Genomic DNA, 22,265 nt, shown 5'->3' on the forward strand with positions numbered 1-22,265 from the left:
TATCATCCCTGGCTCAGTGGCTCTTGGAGCTTTATAATAATGTGATGGGAATGAATGAAACTGTTAAGGGGATCTGGTCGTGGGTTTAAGCAGCACTACTTACTCTGATGTTTAAGAAACATGCATATTATGAAGCACAGCTTTGCAGTAGATTGGGGTTTTCTAACTAGCGGCAATATTTTAAAGAATGTAAATAATAACCATCACCTCTCTCCTTCACTATAAGTTTATTCCTCTCTTTCCTCCCCTGTTCATACGGGCTCTTTGTTGATCTCTTTCTTCCTCCTTTTCCCCTCTTATCTCTCTCTGTCTCCCTCTTTCATTCCTGTGTGAGCTTGACTCCTGAGATGCTGTCAGTGCTGACAGGTGAAGCAGCAGGGGAGACGGGCTGGCTCGAACACCAAGCTGCTAGCATGATAAAGGAGGAAAAAAAAACCACACACTCCAGTCAACCTTCCCTCTAGAGGTTTTTGTTCAGGTCCTCTGATTTCCTCGAGAGACTTTCATTCTAAAATGAGATAGAATTCCCGTTCTAACACTGCACCGTCTGCTTCAATTTAGGTAGTATTGCTTTACATTTAAGTACGTTTAAACAATATATCAGTGGACTTTATACCAGCATAGTAATACGTACACTGTCAATTATTACAAGGCAAATTAATGCATTTTGAAAATATTTCAGAGGCTGTTTCTTAATCTCTGACCTTGCCATCCGGGTTTGCAGACAGGCTTGACATCAATATTCACAGCCACATCCTCCTTTGCTCTCTTCTGACCACAGTCAAAGGCCGTCACCATAATCTTGTAGCTTTGCTGCTTGTCATAGCTCAGCCGCTCTGTGTTTCTGATGTTTCCTAAAGGACACACATACAAAGAGGAAATATAATTTACTGATAGAGTGAAGAATGGTTAGGCTGATTTGACTATAATAAAGCAAGAAACACTTCCCACTGAGCAGTAATTGAAACTGACTTTGCATTTTAAAAAAAGTGCTCCTTGAAAACAAAACATAGCTCTTTGTTTTTATTGAAGCCTTTTACTGGAAACTGAAGGTCCAGTAACCTTGTATTGCGTTTGAAAATCGGAGCCTCTCCCGCATGATTTCATCTGATTTTGCGCGGAATCCGACCCAGTGGCACCGTCGACAAGCAATAACAATAACTGTCCAACCTTCTCTCTTGCTGTCGTGTTTGCTTATGTAGGTCATTTAGAAGCATCAGTATTACATTGAGACGGTATCAAAACCAGTTAAAACACACACAAAGTAACTTTCACAGTACCTTCAAGTAGCATACAGTAACATGTTACTATTGAAAGTAACTTGTGTAGTCTTATAAAGAAATCGTTACAATGAATGTACTAACTGGGAGAAATATACAGCATTATAACTGCTTCTTATTCAGAATTACTGAGGAAGAACTACAAAATATCAGAAATGCATCATATCTCAAAGAGAATGCTTGATGGTTGCATGCGTCACCAAAACACTGTTAACTTTGTGCAGAACTTTATTTGTAACCTATAGGGCCTGTTTTTAGTGAACTAGTTTTAATATTACTTTTGTTGCATATTTTTGCAGGGTTGTTTGGATCACACAAAGATATTGTGAAAGCCAAACTCTTGTCCACATTGAGATCCTGGTGACTTCATATTACCAGAGCGCTGATTGCAGCAGTTCCTTTGTAGACTGTTTACATATTTCAAAGAACTTGCTAGAGCATCTTAGCTTTGCAGTATAAAATACTATGGGCATGTGAGCTGGTTTTATGAGACCAGTTGAATCCAAAGTTTAAAATAAGGTACAGTAACCCATTCATCTAGCTTCATGAGAGCGGCCCCAGGTGGAGTGAAGGCTACTCAACTGTAGCCACCACGGCTCGGGTTGGCTATTTGTCAGAAGTAGACAGCACACACAAACAAACACAGACTTAGAGAGAGAAAGAGGAGAAGAGAGAGACTCCTGTGTATTTCATTGATTACTTGACATTTTATATATTGGATGCCTTAAGCCCTAAGTCCATGGGACTAGTATTACCAGGGGTCTGCAGGGGTCTTCACCCATGTCCCCTCTACATGGTTTGAGGAGCCCAACAAGTGTGAAAGAATATTACGGCTATATCGATTCACTGGGGATTACACCCCAGGAAGACTGCTTGCAACAATTCTACAGTATGTTTTACTGACCGAGCTAAATTTTAACAATGCAGCAGTGCGGTTCATAGCCTCTTTAAACAGAGTTAGCTGTTGGTTGCAACGAATGCTGTACATCACAAAGAACATCAAAGCAGAAACAACACAAGACTTATTCAGAATTATTTTACAGATGATGATTAAACACATAACTTATATGTGAGACAGATACGGATGTTCCTAAAGATAAACAGCAGGCTTCAAAGCAATGTCATGTTCTCAGTTTGTCAAAGATGTTTCCTATCAGTCGTTCACAGTTCGTCTACGGACATACGAGGACAACTAAAGCTATTTTTGTTGTTAGCATCTGGAGGCTTGGCTGTCACTCTGGTTGCTGTCAGAGAGTAGAGCAGAAAAGATGAAAAGAGCGAGAAGGAGGGGAGGCCAGAGGAGAGGAGTTTTAGTGAGCAGTAATCAGTTCAGAGCACAGCAGTACAGAAAAGAGATGATCTTAAAATGTCAGAGGAAGAAAGGTGACGAGGTCAGAGTCAAACAACTCCTACAGTGACTATTAAACCACAGCTGGTGTTAACACCAGTAACAGTTAAGGAACAGGATTTCAACCAAATGCCACTTTTTCAACAGGTAAGATGATATTTCACTTTAAAAAGACATTTTACTCTTCTTGGTTCATTTGCAGGAAACCTCAAACATCTTCCTCTCTGGGGATCTATGGTGCCCAGCTCTTAATCTCCAGATAGTTATTAACGGGACACCAATTATAGACGTGAAGTTCAGCTTGTCACAAGGAGTACTAGTCAACTTGTGAATACAGTTGCATAATGACTTACGTGGCTCTGGGGGGAGATTTCTAAAGTTTGAAAAATAACCCTGATGAATTTTGCTTACTGTGCGAGATCTCTCTCATGGCACCAGATAACACCGCTTACTGGTAGTGGGGATACAAACTGTATTCCCTCACATCACAAAAAAAGGTAAAACATGAAAGATATAAACTAAAATGCAGTATATCTGGGTCAGCAGTACTCACTATAGTCTTAACAAGGTATTCATTTAATTATGTTCCAAAAATACGAGCTGCTCACCCTCTGTGTGGTAAATATGCAGAGTATGTGTGCGAATGAAAAGGCGTCCTGAATTGCAGGTGCGTCTACACTGGCAGCAAACTCCATTGCAATTACACCAATGTCAGCAATCCAACAGAATTAACAGCCAAATAATCAGATTTGACCAAACCTGCATGTATTGTATATGGCTAAATATACATTTTTAATCATGTTGGATCTAGGCAAAGTGAATACTATACATCAAAACACAGCAAAGGGATGTTTCACTGGAGCTCAATTTGCCTGTAGCCACTGTGCAAACAACCACATCTAAATTCTGGTTGTTTTTTCTAAACAAAGGTAGTGTTTTCTCCATTCTTAATTCACTGTCTGTTTTAATTTCAATTGACTTGAGTCACAGATACATACTGCAGTGCAGTCTATCGACTTCAGTATGTTAACTTGCACTTCCCTCAGTGCACACAATTACATTGCTCTATAAAGTGGGTCTAACCACTTCCCTGTGTGTTTGAGTTTCCCCCAAACAATATTATTGTGCCTGGAAGAAGTTCAAATCAAATGACTACTGTAAAATACAGTGAGAAGAAGACCAGGAGACAAAATACTAAATATGAACCTGAGAGAGAAAGAAAGAGACAATGTCAAGAAATAATAAAGATGTGCGCTTCTGTCTGATCTATTGGTAGAATTCAACACACATATACACACACACAAAGCCCTCCAGTCTCTCGTCAGTCTAGATTACGCCGCACTCAGATCAGCTCAGCGTGAATGTGGAAGCTCAGCGAGGAGGCAGTGCAATCCAAAAACTGAGATTTTATATAGGCAGATATGCTCAGAATAGCTCTCAATCAGAAATAAAGCACTCTGCCCCAGTAGACGAGGACTGGTGTAAAGCCACAAACAAACAAAAGGAAGCAAAAAATAAAAGAAGAAGCTGTCAAAACTTAAGATGCATCTTTTGAGCTTCAATATGCACTGCTGAAAAATCGACTTCAAGGATCACAACATTATTGCAATAAAAAGAAGAATCAGCCACAGTTATCTACCTGCTGTTTCCTAACTGTATTTCTAGAAGAGTATTTATATTCATCTGTTGTTTGGTGTACATCCAAAAAATGAAGACTGGTGCAGTGCCTAATGTACATACACATTAAATAAATCTTAAACAAAATCTTTCATCTTCCACCACTAACAAACCCTGACTTAAAGTCATTCTTGATAGTATTTTATTCTTTACACAAAGTTGGTCTATTCATTGTTTGCTCGAACGATTCATCTCAAGATTCAGTCGTCTCAGCATTTGTCATGTCTATCTTTAGTAGAGAGTTGAAAAATATATTTTTACTTTCACCGAGACATTAACCATGCTCTTTGTGCTGTTTTAACTCACGTGTATGAAGTAAATGATCCTTAAAATAACAGCCTTCACCCTAATTTGTTTCGGTTGAGAAAGCAATCTCCCCCCAAGGTGAGATTTAGTAGCTGCTGATTTTTTTCTGAGCACTTAAGGACTTCCCATCCATGTTGGCTTAAAAATTACGGTTCAAAGTTAATTCCTAAAGATGCTCAATGCGTAATTCAGAGCATACCTATGATTGAGGGATTGCCTCCACACGACTCTCAACATGACGGCGGCTCACAGCTAACAGTGCTGTCAGAGCTAACAGCGCTGTCAGAGCTAACAGCGCTGACAGAGCTAACAGCGCAGTCAGATCTAACAGCGCAGTCAGAGCTAACAGCGCTGTCAGAGCTAACAGCGCAGTCAGAGCTAACAGCGCAGTCAGAGCTAACAGCGCTGTCAGAGCTAACAGCGCTGACAGAGCTAACAGCGCAGTCAGAGCTAACAGCGCAGTCAGAGCTAACAGCGCTGTCAGAGCTAACAGCGCAGTCAGCGCTAACAGCGCAGTCAGATCTAACAGCGCAGTCAGAGCTAACAGCGCTGACAGAGCTAACAGTGTATTCTTGAGGGGGAACTGGAGAATGGGTGCTACGCCATCGGTATGAGAAGATTGCAGAGCGGCTGCCATTAGCTAATCAGTGCGGCACACTCATATGCACTAACATGCACTAAAAGGCATATATCTCTATATTTGCTTAAGTAGACATTACTCCACTATATCTTTACATAGCAAATAGTTGTTTGCTGCTATATTAATGCTCTGAATGTTGCATAGAGAACCTTTAAAGATGACCTGATGTATAATTGTGTGTGTGTGTGTGTGTGCGTGTGTGTGTGTCACAGAATTAGTGGCCCTTCAATGTATTTGAATTTAATAAAAACTTCCCAAGAACAAAGCCTCCAGGCACGCAAACGGACTCTCGCTGCGCTATCCTAGTTTCCCTTCTCACAATGACACACATACTTCATACCTAATCACATCATTTATAACTACAGTCCAGTCTCTCATTCAGCCAAACACACATAAATGCACACACACTTACCATTGCGGTCTATTGCAAATGGCGTCCCTGCAGTGACAATCTCATAGTTGCAGATCTGGCTGTACTGTGGTGAACAGTCTTGGTCCCAAGCTTCCACCTGCAAATCATAACAGTACGTTTCCTCCCAGTTCTTGACCAACACTAAATATCCCAAATGTTCAATCTAATAATTTTTTTGTGGAATTATTAAACCTTCTTACTGCACATTTATATGTCAGGTTGATTGTAACAATACAACAATGATGCAAAATGTAACATGGCTAACTACGTATATAACACCAACTTTAATATATAATATCTAAATACCTGCAAAATGCTGTCGTAGATTTTGCCCTCTGTTACCGATGCCTTGTAAAGTGGCTCCCGAAACACGGGGCAGAACTCATTGACATCATCCACCTGGATGTGAACCACCGCCCTGAGTGTAGGAAGGAATGAAATAAAGAGGGAGCAGTTAGGGAGGGAGGGAGCACAGTGGGAGGGATGCAAAGAAAGTGGAGTGGAAATGATTGATGAAGAAAAGGGAAAAAAGGACAGAGTGAGAGAAGAGTTGGGTGGAAGATGGGAGAGTGGAGAGAAGGAAAAATCTCTTTAAGTCATTAGAGATCATTGAAATGAATTAAGAACAAAAGTATTTCACTGTTTATCTTAAGAACGAACAGTGGTTAGTTGAAGGCAGAAGATGCTCGTGGATTCTTCCTTGTCTACCGACACAAGCTCATCCACAGCAGATCCTGCAAAGCCATATTGTTTTTTTAAGGTACTAGTTGGTACTACTTCACTATCTCCTTCCCTATAGTCTGATGCAAACACACACGTAAAGACCCAATCTCATCTGCCAGAATAAACTGATATTATTAATACATTCTGATAACATTTGTGCGCTTAAGTCTATAAATGGAGCAATAATTCAGATCATATCATTACATTTTCCCTCCCGGTGACCTTCGCTGACAACAACTCGCGGTGTATCTGAATAAGCACATCTGGCTAATTAATAACATTAGCCTAATGAGGCCTATTTAGAATGTCATGCTGTGATAATGTCACACTCTCACACGCGTACAATTCTTGTCATTCATCATCCACTGGTGAAATTCATCACAGATCCCTGAGCTGATACATTTATCTCTCTCTCTCTTCTTCCTTTTAGTACCAAGCCTGCAGCAGCCTATTTTCGCAGCTCCTTGTCTCCGAGTGAAGGACCAGAGGGTTTGATTTGCTGCTGTCCATGCCATTCTGCCTGTCTGTCAATCTCATTCACATACCACTGCCGCACACACATGCAGACACAGTTAGTATTGATGGGCCATTAGGGGCACATATCCTGAGAACAGAACTGCAAGTCTCAGCTGAGACTGCTGCCGTACTGAGAGATCTTGGGGAAAAGAGAAAGAAGATAACTTACAGTAGAAACAGCAGACAACATCTAATTATAGATTTAAGGTATTTTTCCTCACTATTTTGAGCTGTTGGTGTAAAATATAAAGGTTTTCTATTTTTGTATAAACACCTAACTTAAAAATCTATTTAAAAGGGAGGGTTTATTGTATTGTAATACAATAATCTTTGCCTAAGACGACAAATTCAGAAATCATAATTTCCAATGCACACTCCAACCCCGTCCTCTCTAAAGCAGGGTCCTAAAACCACAGGTGAACAAATCACTTCTGACAACTTTGCAGTTGTGTCAACACGTTCGGATCCATTTGAGTCATGCTTGAAAATAATTCAAAATAAGTGAGCATCATATCACTTTTTTGTACATTTTATTCTAGCCATTCAAATATTCATTTGTATAAAGCAGGTAGAAAGTACACCACTAACATCAGTATAATGCAGTATATAATAGTGTTGGTGAGGCTCAACTTATGAAAGTTTCTCTTTGTTTTTCATACATTTTGTGAGAACTTAATATAAGTTATTAATGCAGCTGCCTTTGTAGCTTTTGAGTTAATATTTGTTTGTATGTCATCTTTCTTTTACTTTGTCCGCCCACTTTAAGTCAGAATTACTCCCACAGCCAAACAAGTGAATCATGCAAAGATAAAGAATAATTGGCCGTGTTCGACAGCTTTAATACAGGGTCTGACAATTGCCATTTTCATAACAGAGTTTTTAGGCAGCATAAAGAAAGTTTTAGAGATACAAACATGTCAAATAGTCGATGGATGAAGTATTGATAAAGTCACAATGTGTAAAGCTTTTGCATACAAAAAACTACAATGTTGTAAAAGAGTTAAATGAACACTTTTCTGACATTATGTTAACACAAATTAACAATTTAAGCTTCAGACAAAAATAATTTGTTGCAAGGCAAGTGTACTAACTTGTAATATACTGTAACATATTCCTGTTATTTTGTAAATCCACCAATATTTTTTCTCTCACTCTTAGTAAACCGGGACAGAACACAGAAAGCCATTGTTTGGGCAGAAAAACACGAAAAAAAGCATGTTTGACAATATCTGTCTTATTGACAGCAAAACCAAACACACCCACAAAAAATTAACAAACACTGGTTATTAACTCACTTGTGGGATTTCTTCCAGTCGGCCCCGCTGGGTCCGGCCCCACAGTCGTAGGCCTGGATTATGAAGGTATACTCTTTCTGGCTCTCACAGTCCACAGGGCTACTGGCCCGCAGGACTCCCTCTCCTGATGTGCGATTCAACACCACTGCCTCAAACGGAGCATCCTGGCCATAGATCTTAAAGGCACAAATCTCCCCTGAAAAGACATGGAAAGATGCATAAATTATGGGATGTTTTATTTTACAGTAGCAGAGATAACACCGTTATTTTAGCGTTCCATGCAGTATTTCCTATCTTAAGCAGGGATCCATGCTAGATTTCTTCATTGGGGTACAATTTGTGAGAATGTCACCAAAACTTGTTTATTCTCCTTTTGTGCCAAAAATGGAGGCAGCATTTTCTTTGTATATATGACATACACCAATGCTGATTAGTGAGTTAGGAGAAAATGAAAACACAAACAAAAACAGTGTGAAGATATTCAGAGAGAGGGGGAGACACAAACATCAAGTTATTATCAAAAATTCCGGCATATTTTAACACTTTTTTTTACAATTTGAGGAGGAAATTAGTTTGTGTATCAGCCGGACGTCTAGATTATTGCTAATCTTTATCCCAAAGTTAAAGAGTAGTAAACCATGTCGTTCTAAAGACAAAATATTACGGGCTTCAATATGTCTGTTCCCCTACAGAGGCTGAACATGTTGGCGACACTGAGGATGATGAATATGGAGGCAGTCGGCATAACAACAATCACACTGTGTGAGAAACACAGTCTGACACTGCACTTAATTTCAGATCGACACTGCTTGAACAAACATTATTAAAAATAGCATGAGAAACATTTTCAATATCTGGACTAATCTGGACTAATCATTCACTCATTTTTCCTTCACGACATTGCTGGTAAAAGCTTTTATGTATTTTTTTCTTTTCTTTTTTTTAAAGCTTTGTTTTGTCTCCCTGTGATTTTCTCAAACCCATAGCTACCGGACAATTGAAGTTCAACGCAACAATGGGTAATGAGCCAAAAAAATACACAATGCTGACATTTTGCTGACAGCACGGCTATCAATTCAAATTTTAGTCCAAGTCTCATTTCTGGACACAATGATCTTTGTCAGCATGAGCTGCTCACAAAAACACAGTATCCAGCTCCTGGGGTGTATTGAGGAGAAAACTAATTTCTGATATGTGTCAAACTGTGAAAGCTCAACAAAAGATAGAAAATTGTCTTGTCCGCAGAGTGCTCTACCGTACACGCCGAGTGCATTGTGTTTGTCTGACGTTTGTGTGTGTTTCTGTGTGTAGATCTGGTTGTGAGTCACCTGTGGAGTTCATCCCCTGCACAAGTGTTCATTTCAGGGATTTGGAAAATCTCCTTGCACAGGGAACAAAAAGCTGCAGCGCTCTGACCCTCTGCTGGCTGATATCTCTCAGAACATAGTGGGACACAGCAGCAACAAAAAGCTTCCTAGCTAAGGGAATTCTCCTTGCATGCTCAAAGCCCACGGACAAACACAAAGACAAAGTTCCCTCTCGCCACTGGCTTCTTTTCACTTCTGTCCCCCCTTGTCTTAATACCCCACCGTCATGTGCAAAGTCTTTCATTTTCTCTCTCTGACTTCCTTTTAACCTGATTCAACATTTCACACCCCCTTCTTGGTTAAATAATGATGATGCCAAGCACAGTGGGCTTCAAGGGTAGATCCCCAAAACAATTTTCAAGATGCCTGGCCCTCGTATTGGCCCCTTTGAGGTTGGTTGAGGTTTGTTATCAAGATGAAAATGTCTCCAATATGGCTGTGGTATGTGATGGGTACAGTTTGTATTGAAAAATAATACTAAACACAGCAGGTGGTGGACGAAAGGTGATAAGCATGGTGTTGACCCTGCCTGTACGGACAAACAAACTGAGCAAATTTGATCTTAGATGGGACCAAAGGGAGAGGAATCTGGTTTGAAAATACCACTGATTATAATATACTGGTGCAGCCCTTATACATAAACTTTGACTTAGTGTTGGGGAGCAGTAAAAGGTACTTCCACCTAGCAGTTTGGGGATGGATGCAATTCCATTTTCCGCTCCATTTGTTGTGGCAAATTCATTTTTCAGGATTACATTTTACAGGAGAACGTAACAGAGTCATGGAGTGTAGGAAGGATGGAGAGAGCAAAAGAAGAGGAGGGAGAGAGAGAGAGATGAGGAGGAGGAATGTGATGTGCCAATGTATATGTAAATGACAGAAATTTCAGATGGATTCCAACTGTGTCAGCAAATGTGCACTTTACGCACACACATGCACACTTTCTTTCCTGCCACTTAGTTTGCTTCTCACCAGCTCCAACCAGAGGGAACACATTAATTTCACCCCCGTTGTGCTGTACGGATGAAGTGAAGTCTAATCCTTTGGCCTATACGTCACCAGGGAAAGGGGTCGCTTTTCAAAGTAAACATCATAGATTTCTGTTTTGGGGAGTTGGGCCTGTTGCATTGGCAGATTGAGAGTAAAGTGGAAGAGTCAGCAAAAAAATGATTTGATAATAACATTCATCTAAAATAGATGGTACTCCGTAGAAAGCTTGAGCGGCATAAACTACATCGACAGAAAACGTCAAGCTGTCAGGGAACATGTATTTCACGGGATGTTAAATTGCCAATATAACGGAAAAGGACAAGAGGAAAACAGTTAATGAGAAAATAATACTCCACACCTAACACGACGTCAAACGGAGCCGAAACAAACGTTTCTACTCCTACCGTGAGAAACAGTAGTTGGCAGAGCATTTCATTTCTTACTAGTTTATTAAATTATTTGTTGGATTTAACAATTGCTTACACTTAACTTTTAATATTCATGAATGTTTTTAAAGGGATGGAAATAATGTTATGTCAAATAAAGTGTAAGTCCAATTGGCTGAATCAGCTTCCCATATTTTCCTGAAGGCCAGTTGTATAGATATTGCTACATGCCATTTGTGTACTGGTACACTTTAATTTGTATCACTTGGTTGTTGTGATTACTCTCTCACTTTATGTGAGCACGTTGTGTGTTTGTAATCTGAGTCAACTGCACAACATTTCATGTCATTAAAAATGATTGAATACTCCCGAAAAAGTGTCAAATGAAACCAAAGTGGTTCATAAAAATGTCAGTGATATTAATGACGTTACACGTTTAAGATCAAAAGAAAAACTTTAATGAATGAGGGTTCCTACACTGACCAATTTATAATGCACATTTAAAAAAAAAAGTATACAAACACACTGTTGGTTGTGGTGACATGCATATTTAATGTTGTGTACGATATTGTTCAAAGCATTTAATCACATTTCAACAACGTGACTAAAATTATCCAGAAGAAATAAACTTTCTACATGGAAAATATTTGATAAAAAAGATAAAATCAACCTTAATATGAGTGAGCTCATAGGTGTTTCTTTCTGTTTTTGATAACAAAAAAATAAAAAAGCTTGCAGCTCTAACTACAAAGAAAGGCTAAAATTAACTTTGAAAAAAACATATTTTAAGTGACTTCACAACACTGATGGATTCTCATACACACCTTTTTCACAACGGACATTTTAATAATAGCAGGAAAAGCACAGGTGTTTCGACAAACGCGAGCTCTGCTCAATTAAAGCTCCTCAGTACACGAGTACGCACAATCTAATACTTTGTTGAGGTTATTCTTCAGACCTGTGAGGTTAACATCTTGGAGCTCTGTCACGCAAGTGTCATCAGTCATTTCACAATCAGCACCAAAATGTAATGACCCAGTGTACAAATGGCAAATACTGAAATTCAAGATAGGAGTCTGACATACATGTGGAGATGACTAACATGCAGGTCAACCATTATAGTAATCTCAACAGGGTGTGAAAAGGGAATAACTGTTTTGAAATGACAGGCCTTATCTCACGATGCAAAACAGCCCGCACTATAACTACGCTAACATGCTCATTAAAATCCTCTTCAGATTTGAGCAGTTACCATGTGATGTAGCACCTTGCATCACGACTGCGATCCTGTGACCTGCACAACAAAATATAAGGAGTGACTTTCTAAAGCAGTGGTTCTCAACTGGTCTGGACCCACCATCACCCCTTCATGACAAGCCGCGACCCAAATTTTCAACTTCTCAAATTGATTTAATGAAAAGATGGTGCAGTTTGAACCTGAGCTGAAAATGTCCTCTGCAGTCGTAGTAGTAGGGAGCTCTCTGGTGCAGAGGAATTGTTCCCGTCACAAAACACACTGAGGTTTTTTGCCCTCTTTTGTCCTCAATGTAAGAAAATCCATATCTCATGTATAGTCGGTGTCGTACTTGCACTTCGCCTTGCTCAATTAGCACATGAAAATAAACTTTGTGGGTGTTGTTCTATACTGTGAAATGGCAGGTGTCTATTAGCATTTCAAGGTATTAACCTTTTAACTACTAGGCCTATTTTTAGCCCTATTTTTAGAGTGTGAATAACTCCGCTGCATAAAAAATCCCCTTCAAAATAAAAGCACAGGATTTTTTTTTTCAGGCAAAGGCCCACGACCCACTGAAAATGCGTCCGCAACCCACTTTTGGGTCGCGACCCACCAGTTGAGAATCACTGTTCTAAAGTACTGAAATCCTCCAGTGAGCCCTCTTTCTCCGTCGAGCCTCAACAGAGAAAGATAGAAAGAAAGAAATTCAATCATGTTAATTCCTCTTCTTAATCAAATACTGCTGTGACTCCATCTGTTGTGTCTGTGCCCGAATGTCTGTCTCTCTGTAGAGCATTAGACATGAACGCTTCAGTATCACGATTTGACCGTATACAGTATATGTGTGTGTGTGTGTGTGTGTGTGTGTGTGTGTGTGTGTGTGTGTGTGTGTGTGTGTGTGTGTGTGTGTGTGTGTGGTGAGGGGAGCTGTAAGACCTTGATTAAAGAGAGTTTCTAAGGAGACAGAGTATCAGGTTTTAAGCCCTGATTCCTTCACTCTCCTGCCCTCAGTACTGAGACAACACTCACCCCCTGTTTCTCTTGTTTAATTAATCACTGGATTACCCTTCATCCCACTGGCACAGATACAACCTAACCGCACACGCAAACACATGCATACACAACATACATTATTAAGTTCATACACTGATAAATTAATTCCACACATACTGCTCATTACGCACCTGAGCTCCAGAAATACACACAATGGATACAAATTAAAATCATTTTGAGGGTAAAGGGCTTCATTACAGTGTCTCAGATTTGAATGACATTTTATTGACTCAGCTTTTGCTCTGTGTGTGTAGTTAAAAACTACAAATCTATACAAGATCCTCGTCTCTCAGGTATAGCCAGCAGTATATTGAACATATTAAGATTCTATGAAACAAGTCTTCCTTTTTAAAAATATATTCCAAAATATTTTTAGAAATTTGCAGTCTAAAATGTCACCAGGTTTGTGTTTTTCCCGGTTTAATCTTTTGTACTTTTCATTGTAGACATAACAGATTTCCACCATGAATCTCTAAATACCCGAGTGGCAAGTGGAGCACATGGCTGTGTGAGCAAACAAGGGTGTTATAAGTCTCTTGCTCAGGAGCTTATATCACTCCAGCTGCACCCAATAACTTCTCAGAAGAAAGACAATTTAGACGTGAGAACCAACTTTCTCCAGACTGACTGATTATGTTTGTATGCATTAGGATGTAGACTAATGAATTGTAATGTGTGTCTATTAAATTGTAATCTCGGTATTTTACAGAAATAAATGTTCATAATTGCATAAACCAAGTCAATATTTTTGAGAGAACATTTTTTATAGATTTGTTCTTTCGGGGATAAGGGTGGGTTTGAATTGTAAGTGTAATTTTATGTGCGATATGTGATTTTGGTTTTGAATTTGAATACTAATAATTTAAAATATATATAGAAACTCTAATATTACGAACTTCATTTTTTGTATCAGGGTTAGACATTTGTTGTGTGCATGAAGGAGTGTATCTGCCTTAATGGTGTTGGAGTTGTTGGTGTAATGGATAGTACATCTACTTTACACTGGATTTGTTTTTAACCTTACAGTGATTTAAAATGTAAAAATGACTGAACATTAGAAAAAAAGGCCCCTTTGCAGTTCTAGTTTAGTGTGTGAGGTTGGAAGAGGAAGATGAGGATGAAAACAAGTGAGGGTTCACGGCCTTCAGCTAAGCCTTCCTCCTGTTGGCTTTAATTGGGATTTTCTCTCTTCTGTCTTGAGGTTGATGAGGACACGATAACGACACTGAGCGGCAGGCAGTTAACTCGAGGATAGGTTTCCAAATGTCAGTGGTGCCTCTATAGATGCGTTTCTTCCTTACATGTCTTAATAAATCTGTAAACTTTACTCCACTACTTCATACCAAAGACACTTCTGAAAAAGAGACACAATTACAGAAGCAAAGTTAATTGATGAGAAAAGTCATGCTATAAGAATTAGAGGTCAATATTGGGGGGAAAGAAATTGCTATATGACAACATAATATGATCTATTTAAAGTTCTGCATGAGCACCCACATAGTCTCCAACTCTTTGAATATCAACAAATACATATGTTATTTATTGAAATAAATCAGGGATGGCCTTTAGGCAGCATTCAAATACTTTATAGAGTTCTTCAGAATCAAGCTGCAACAGTAAAATATCTCCTAAAATGTTTTTCAAAGACCGGACATTGTCAAAAACACTAGCATCTATTTTGACGCCTCATTTTCCTCCAGAAAAGTCAAACTCCATTGATTTCTTAAGAGTCTGTTGGCAGTCCGAAATGCAACAGGCTAGTTTTCACACAATGCTTGTTTGTGTTTGTGTGTGTGTGTTTCTGTGTGCATGGGTACATGCATTTGTTGACCGGCGCACTCACAGCAGGCTCACAGTCAGTTAAAGAGAGACATGGAGGAGCAATTCATCACAGTCTCACTAGGCTCTTTCGGAAAGCCGGCCACTTCCTAATTACATTTGGGAGATTGTAGCACTATCCACTTGACCTCAGGGTGACACATCAACAGCTCACACAGTCAGGAGGCACATGCACACACACACACACATACACACACACACACACACACACAGACGCACACACACTTTTCTGGTTGCCCAGGACCGCTGAAACCTTGGATGCCACAATCTAGGAATGAGGAGAATTCAATATCGCAGACAAAACACATTCATTCTGCTGGGGGCTTTGGTGGTCTGCTATGCAATTAGTGTTAATTGCAGCCTCTGAAGTTGTGGGATTAGAATTCATCGGATGAACTGTGGCTGTCAGTGTTGCCTGTTAATTGAACTGTGTGAAGATGCAATTGTGTGACTTAAATGCTGAAGAGGAAAGCTCTGAAAAGCGTTTTGGCTGAAGTGTTCATAACCGATAAGAAACAGGTGGAGTGTTTTTGAGAGACTGAAGTCAGACACAACAATGAATATTTAAATAAAACGCTACTTGAGACTGAAAGATTGTAGGGTTGAGCGTCAATAACTCGCCTCCAGCTAGATGCTTAACCACACATTCTTCTAGGGAGAATATATAAACAGAAAACAGAAAATGCAGGCAGGAAGTTGTTTAACAAATTAAGTGGGAAATTGTGTTGGGTCTGGCAGAGTACATCAAAAGTTGGACCACAAAATTTAGTTTCTCTGTTCACAGAGAGAACGAATCTGAGCCAGGGGAACAGACCCCCCCCTACCAAATGGAAAAAGAACACCAGAGAAATTGTGGGGGACACCACTGACATGTAGGACAGAGGAGGTCAAAGAGATACAAAGGAGTGGATTAAAAATGAATGAGAGGAGAAGCTGCAGGAGATAAAAGAGGGAATATGAGGTAACTAGTGTGTGAGACAACTAATGCAGGTATAAATACCACTATCAACCTCTGGAGTATCTCAGTGTGCTTCCCCCTCCTCTTTCTCACCTTCTCCTTCTCATGTTCCTTCTCATTTCCTCCGTAGCATGTTTCACAGCGGTAAGCAATTATCTCTTAACAAACACTCAGATGCACAGCTTGACCTTACCCTCTCTCACCCTGGCCCACATCAACATCTCAAACACTTTTGTTTCTACCTTCTTTCTCACCTTCCTCACTACTTCCTCCATTCCACAACCACCTGCTGTTTGCCATAAATTAAACAAACCCTTTCCATCTACTTTCAGTGGACGTGCAACAACATTTGGACAACATTTCATGAGAAAGAAAACCAACAATATGTGTGATTTAGGTATCGCTTGTTGCCTGGAGCAATGTTTGTCATTTCAATTATTTTTGAAATTCCACAGGAGACATGAAAAAGCTCTGCATATCATTAACATAATGTCACTTTTCATACCTATCATAATCTGTTCATTATCTTTTCAATAGAATCACACCTCTCCTCGCCTCTCCTAAGTGACATTCACACAATTGTGATTCTTTTCTTTCTACATTTTGGACACCCCTCTGTTGCTGGCATGGTTGGTTCTGAGATAATCACAGACTGCCAGGTACAGCAGGGAGTCTCCATAAGCCTCTGAGCTGTAAATGTCACAGTGTCTCTGACTATGACCTCTGTCAGCTCACCAGCTCAATGAGAAAAGAAGGATAATACGGCCCACTGGTTTAGAGAAGACACACACTCACGTACACACACACATTCTCATGCACATGCTTCACAGCACACAAACATACACTCATACACAGGCCAAAGCAGGGATGGTAAAGGGAAATATGATCTTTATTGCAAAATTACAATTAATAACCAAAAATGACAATATAGAAAATATTTTTTTTAATTGCTCTGTTTCTATGTTTTGTTTCCTGCTTCACATCTGCAATGGGTGGTATTTAGTATTGCTGATTTAAATAGGATTTAGTGTTTGTATATGTGTTTATCGAGGGGAATTAACTCCCTCTGCAGAAAGCTACGGCTATAGTTAAAAGTTGAGAGTGTTGGAGTGCCTTGATAGCTTAATGGTTACATGTGACACATAAGCGCTGATTTGATTCTAGCCAGGCACCTTTGCTTTATTTATCCATCTCTCTCTCCTCCCGTTTGCAGTCTGCCACTTCACTGTCAACTGTCAAGAAAAAGCCAAACAAATGTCTCTGACATGAGACTATTGTAGCGTGATGGCTCCTTAGACTGACTCCCGATCAAACACATATATAAAATGTATACAAAACATTTCATGTGGACACTAGTTGACACTAGTAACTGAACAGTATATTTAATTAGTTTAAGGATAAAATATATCGTATGTTGTTCTGATTTTAAGATGAATTTGTGATTTGACTTAACTTGACTAAATTAATTAAGGACATACATCTGCCTGCATTTCAAGTGCATGAGTAAATGCATCTCAAATTGAGGCAGAGACCCACAGACCTACACTTCCTACATTAATTGAATAAGTTGTCTTGTATCCCTCTGATGAGTATTGGGTTTGTGTTAATTTGACAACTTACTTTAACTTTAATCACACAGGTCCACCCTAAGCTACAGCTATACGTATTACATTCTCACTGGTACTGTAACAGCCTATTGAACAATAAGAAAAGATAATATAACTGCCAAATTCAATTTTGAAAACTGACCTTTTACCGAGCTCAACAAAAATCAAATAATGCATCCACATACCCCATTTAAGAGATTAAGACTAAATGTAAAACCACAACAGATTGTGGTTTTATATTAAACTGTCACCGATATGTAGACTGCATATAAATATACACTCCATTTATAAACGAATGCAGTCTAATACAACGGTCCTCCAATAGGTCCTGTAATGTATGTACCTTCATGAACGTTAGTCTGCCCAGTGATATGGTAAGAAAGAGACGTTGTTTATCTCCTCTTGAAATCAGTGAACAGACAGCAATTAAAACTCAACAGAAATAAATTAATTCGTCTCTTTCGTATCACACTCGTTTACTCCTTTTCTCTCTCATCTGACCCTGTTTTTCTTCAGTTAAACTATCGCATTAAAGCATTAAAGCAAACACAACATCAGTGGAATTGGGAGGTATCTGAGAACCCCAGGAGACCTTTTGCACTGCTAATGCACGCTTATTAAAACCATACAACTGAACTGTCATTCGGGCGGACCAGCAGGGGTGTGGGCTGTGGGGTGAGACCGAGGCAGCATTCATCAGGTAAATCTAGAGAAAACATCTTGAGAGGATGTAATGAGCAGTGTCATTTTGATATGCTGCCGAGGTTACGATAACCTAATCTGTCATCTTTCATTGATCTCTGAATGCTAGTTATGTTTGTCATAATAGACGGCAGGCGATAGCTCATGCATGCGCCGCTGTCATGTTTGATCATTTGTCAGCTCTTCAGCTGAGGAAGGTGTCTTTTTTTTAGTTTTTAGAGAGAATTCTATTCACTTATAAAGATGTCCATGAGTCACAGTGTGAATCTGGAAAAGAACGGACAGTTTGCGTGCATACCAATGAATTTCAGTCCTGGTACACATTAAGAAGTCACATTTACTTAGTCTTCGTGTATACTGTGACAACAACATTTACAAGGTAGGATGGGAACACTAAATATCATTAAACATACATGTGAAGTAAAACAAACTGTCAACACAAAGCACCTGAGTGTAAATCATGACGAAGACTTGGAATAAGACGATCTGGGACAGGTGCCGATACTAAGCATCAATGATTTGCAATCCTATTTACTTTCTATTTTGGAGTTAAGTATTTAACCCCAAACGGCTCTGAGGAACACCTCATACAGTCACATAAAAACAAGTAATTGTGGGTAATTTGACAGACTGCCAGAACCCATTTCAACCTTTAAAGAATGGTGCAAGACTGACTATTTCTTTAGAAGAGGACACATCTGCCTTTCCCCTTTATGAATTTTGCTCTACCACACTCTGTCACCACATAATACCCCGCCCATATGGACTATGAGCTGATGAAATCCTCACATCGTAGCGACAGCTGTGATAAAGTGAAATGACACAAAAAGGTCAACAAAAGGTCTTAGAAGGGCAGGAAGAGGTTGGTATTAGACTGTGCTCATCCGTTTGTGCCATGGGAGGAAGAGGATCATAGATAAGGGAGTTATCCTTTTCTCATATTTTTGACTCACTCACTCTCTCACAATTAGCAGGGACAAATATATCCTCAAGGGTGTAACACTAGATTAAAAACCTGTGACAGAATACCAATAACAAAATATCTGTAAATGAGTTCAGAAGGCTTTAGAGCTCAAGGCGTCATGTGTTACATACCATGGCTATACGGCGCATATAGATCCCGAGCCGATGAGCACACGATGGAGTGAACTAAATCTATATTTGCCTATCTACTCATTAAAAAAAATTACCGTAAAGCTTTCTGCTCAAAGAATTATATTTCAATATCTGTTGCTCTGACATCTTAGTGGAAGCGAAGCACTCAAAGGGCATTTGATCCTTATTTATTATAGCTACTATTATTACCAATGCTTCCAGAATCCACTCTAGAAAAGGAGAAATGGCACTTAGCTGCCTTACTATCACAGATGCATGTACAACAATGTTCTCTTCATTTGTCCACATTTCTGTACAATGGCCAGAGCTCTGAGACTTTTCTCAAACCAGGTCAGCATCGCAGTGGCGCTCAGAATACTTAACGGACATCTTCATACAATATATCTGTGTTGTGAAAAGTAATTTCCTGCTACAGTGGTTTGCCTGGAGTCATTTTGCAGCTAGAGCAGAGCCAGGAGAGTGGCTGTGAGTATATGTTAGCTAGAACTCTGACTTAGTTCTGTTCAGCACTTGACTGATGGCCCTCGCTGCCCTCATCCATTACTCTGTCACTCGTTTGGAATTGCCTTTCACACGATTTGGCACTTCTGGAAAAGTTAGCATTCCTCCTTTTTTTTGTCCGGATGGCTGAAAGAAGGCATAGTGGCAGGTGTAGACGTGCAGAAATCTTATTTCAATTGCTGTCGGATCCTGTGGGACCACTTGAGAGGTGCTCGGGCTCTGCACTGTGATTGGTATCCCAAAATGTGAGCAAAACACACAAGGCAAGAAGAGTGTGAAAAAGAAATGCAGTTACATGCAGCAGAAATATAACTGAAGAAGACACTTCACTGATGTTGTCAGAGAGAAATCTGGACATAAGACAATGTCTCGTTACACTCACTCTTTTTGTCTGGGTGTTAGAAATGACATCGACATGACATGTGTAAGTAGGCACTGAGATATGGATGGATCTAGAAACGTATATTTACGAAACTCTGGAGTCCGTCCATGTGGACATTTAGCCTCTAAATCGGTATACCTAAATATGTTTTTAGCGTAAATGTATACTGCCTGTAATTTCGATGTAATTGCCTTCACACTGCGTCAAGGGCAGTCTCTCCTGCCTCTCGCCCTCCACTCTGTCCCTGTGTGTGAGCCTGGTGACATGACAGCTCACTCCTAGACACTATTAATGATAGAGCTCTCCTTTTCTAGCGCCGACTATCATCTATCACCCAGAGCCAGACCGGCCATCAATCTTACACTAAATTACAACCTGCTGCATAAGACATAAAATAGGGTAATGGGCTGAAAATTAGCCAATTACAATCATTACACTGCCATAATTGACCCTGGAGACCCATGTCCAGCAGTACACACTCTGCCTTAAGGTTATGTGTGTGTTTGTGTGTTTCGGGCACTTAATTAGGAGGAGATTGGACCATGAGGATGAAATCTAATTTATTGAACAGCAGCAATCTAACAGTTGACTGACAGTAAACTGGGAGCATTTTGGAGAGGTTAATAGCTGCGATGTTTTTAACAGAGTAGAAAAATAGATCAAAAAGAATAGCAGGTGAGAAAGATGATGATTTGGGGAAGGAAAAAATAACTAAAACAAGGGGAAAGGTGGATAAAAAGAAGCAACATAAACAATTGCTGACATGATCACAAAGAAACGTATTCCAATCATGACAAAATACACCTACCAGACCAGAGTCACCAAGAGGGACCGCCAACAAATGAAGAGAGAAACACATAGTTGTAGATAGTCGGAGCTTGACTGGGTTACTCAGTATTTACCAGGACATAGACCTGAATAAATGCATATGTTAGAAAACAATATTATTTTAAAACAAGGAGAGGAGGGAGATTTGTATTCCCTCAAAATAACTCTCCATAACAACCATGCCAAACATGAGGCTTAGTTGACTCTCATATGAAAGCTGAAAGCAATATTCAAAACAGACCAGTACAGCAACATTGCAGTCAGGGGGGACTTGCTTATAAAACTGTACCATGGAAATACTTCCTCCCACACCTTGTGCACTTGAGTTAAAGTGTCTTTAACTCACAAAACTGACTCACATACGACTCACATTCATCACATTTAAGTGAGGAGTAGGTTTTGTTCATCCACCACAGTAACCTATACCGAAGCCTTGTTCTTCACTCCTTACAGGAGGCAGCAGCCATCATCTCTGTCTGTAATTGGAGTGATGTTGCGCACTGCCGTTCCACAACACACCAGGCAGATCCGCTGGTTGAATTTTCAACTGTTAACACAGCTCCATGAAAAATGGTAGATAAATTCAAACTTCTTTGTCCTCTAATAACTCCCTCAGGACCGTCCGTTCCCGACAGTCCTCCTCCAGCGGCTCCATCTAAAAGACTGGGTAAATGAGGGGAACGGCTGTGTGCGTCATCGTCTTTTTAATGAGTCTGGCCTGGAGCTCTGCATCATTAATTACAATACAGGTAGACGTGTGGCTGTGATGAGCAACATGATGGGATGGAGATTGTTCAGGTTAAATTATATGGTGGTTTTCTCAGAAACAAAAGAGTGTTACTTTTTAAAATTAATTTGTGGATCATTATCAGGATGGCTTAAGAGAATATGTTTTAAGGTATATTAACGCAATATATAGATGTTGAACTGAGTCAAATACATACAACACATTAAACCAACATCAATTTTATACACATGAAATTGAGACTGTGTTTTATTATATAATTGACTGAGATACAGTTGGAATTAGAGTTAGAGTTTTATTGCTTTAATATATGAAGTAAGGGCTCGCTGTTTTCAGGCCCATGGCCCGTCAGTTCCT

At 39.7% G+C, this 22,265-nt stretch overlaps 1 protein-coding gene across 1 annotated transcript in view; it reads right to left on the reverse strand.

The window, feature by feature from the left end:
• The window catches only part of LOC142956489 (calsyntenin-2-like), a 123,350-nt gene that overhangs the window by 29,660 nt on the left and 71,425 nt on the right, over nucleotides 1-22,265 (reverse strand). Inside the window, exons 3-6 of the mRNA XM_076098104.1 lie at nucleotides 8,198-8,393; nucleotides 5,970-6,081; nucleotides 5,664-5,760; nucleotides 705-854 (exon numbers count right to left, since the gene is read on the reverse strand). Coding sequence (XP_075954219.1) covers nucleotides 705-854; nucleotides 5,664-5,760; nucleotides 5,970-6,081; nucleotides 8,198-8,393 — 555 coding nt within the window. The remainder of the gene's footprint in view (nucleotides 1-704; nucleotides 855-5,663; nucleotides 5,761-5,969; nucleotides 6,082-8,197; nucleotides 8,394-22,265) is intronic.

The sequence above is a fragment of the Anarhichas minor genome, unplaced genomic scaffold (assembly GCF_050575085.1).
Source record: "Anarhichas minor isolate MPS153535 unplaced genomic scaffold, ASM5057508v1 ptg000024l, whole genome shotgun sequence".
NCBI classification, from domain to species: Eukaryota; Metazoa; Chordata; class Actinopteri; order Perciformes; family Anarhichadidae; genus Anarhichas; species Anarhichas minor.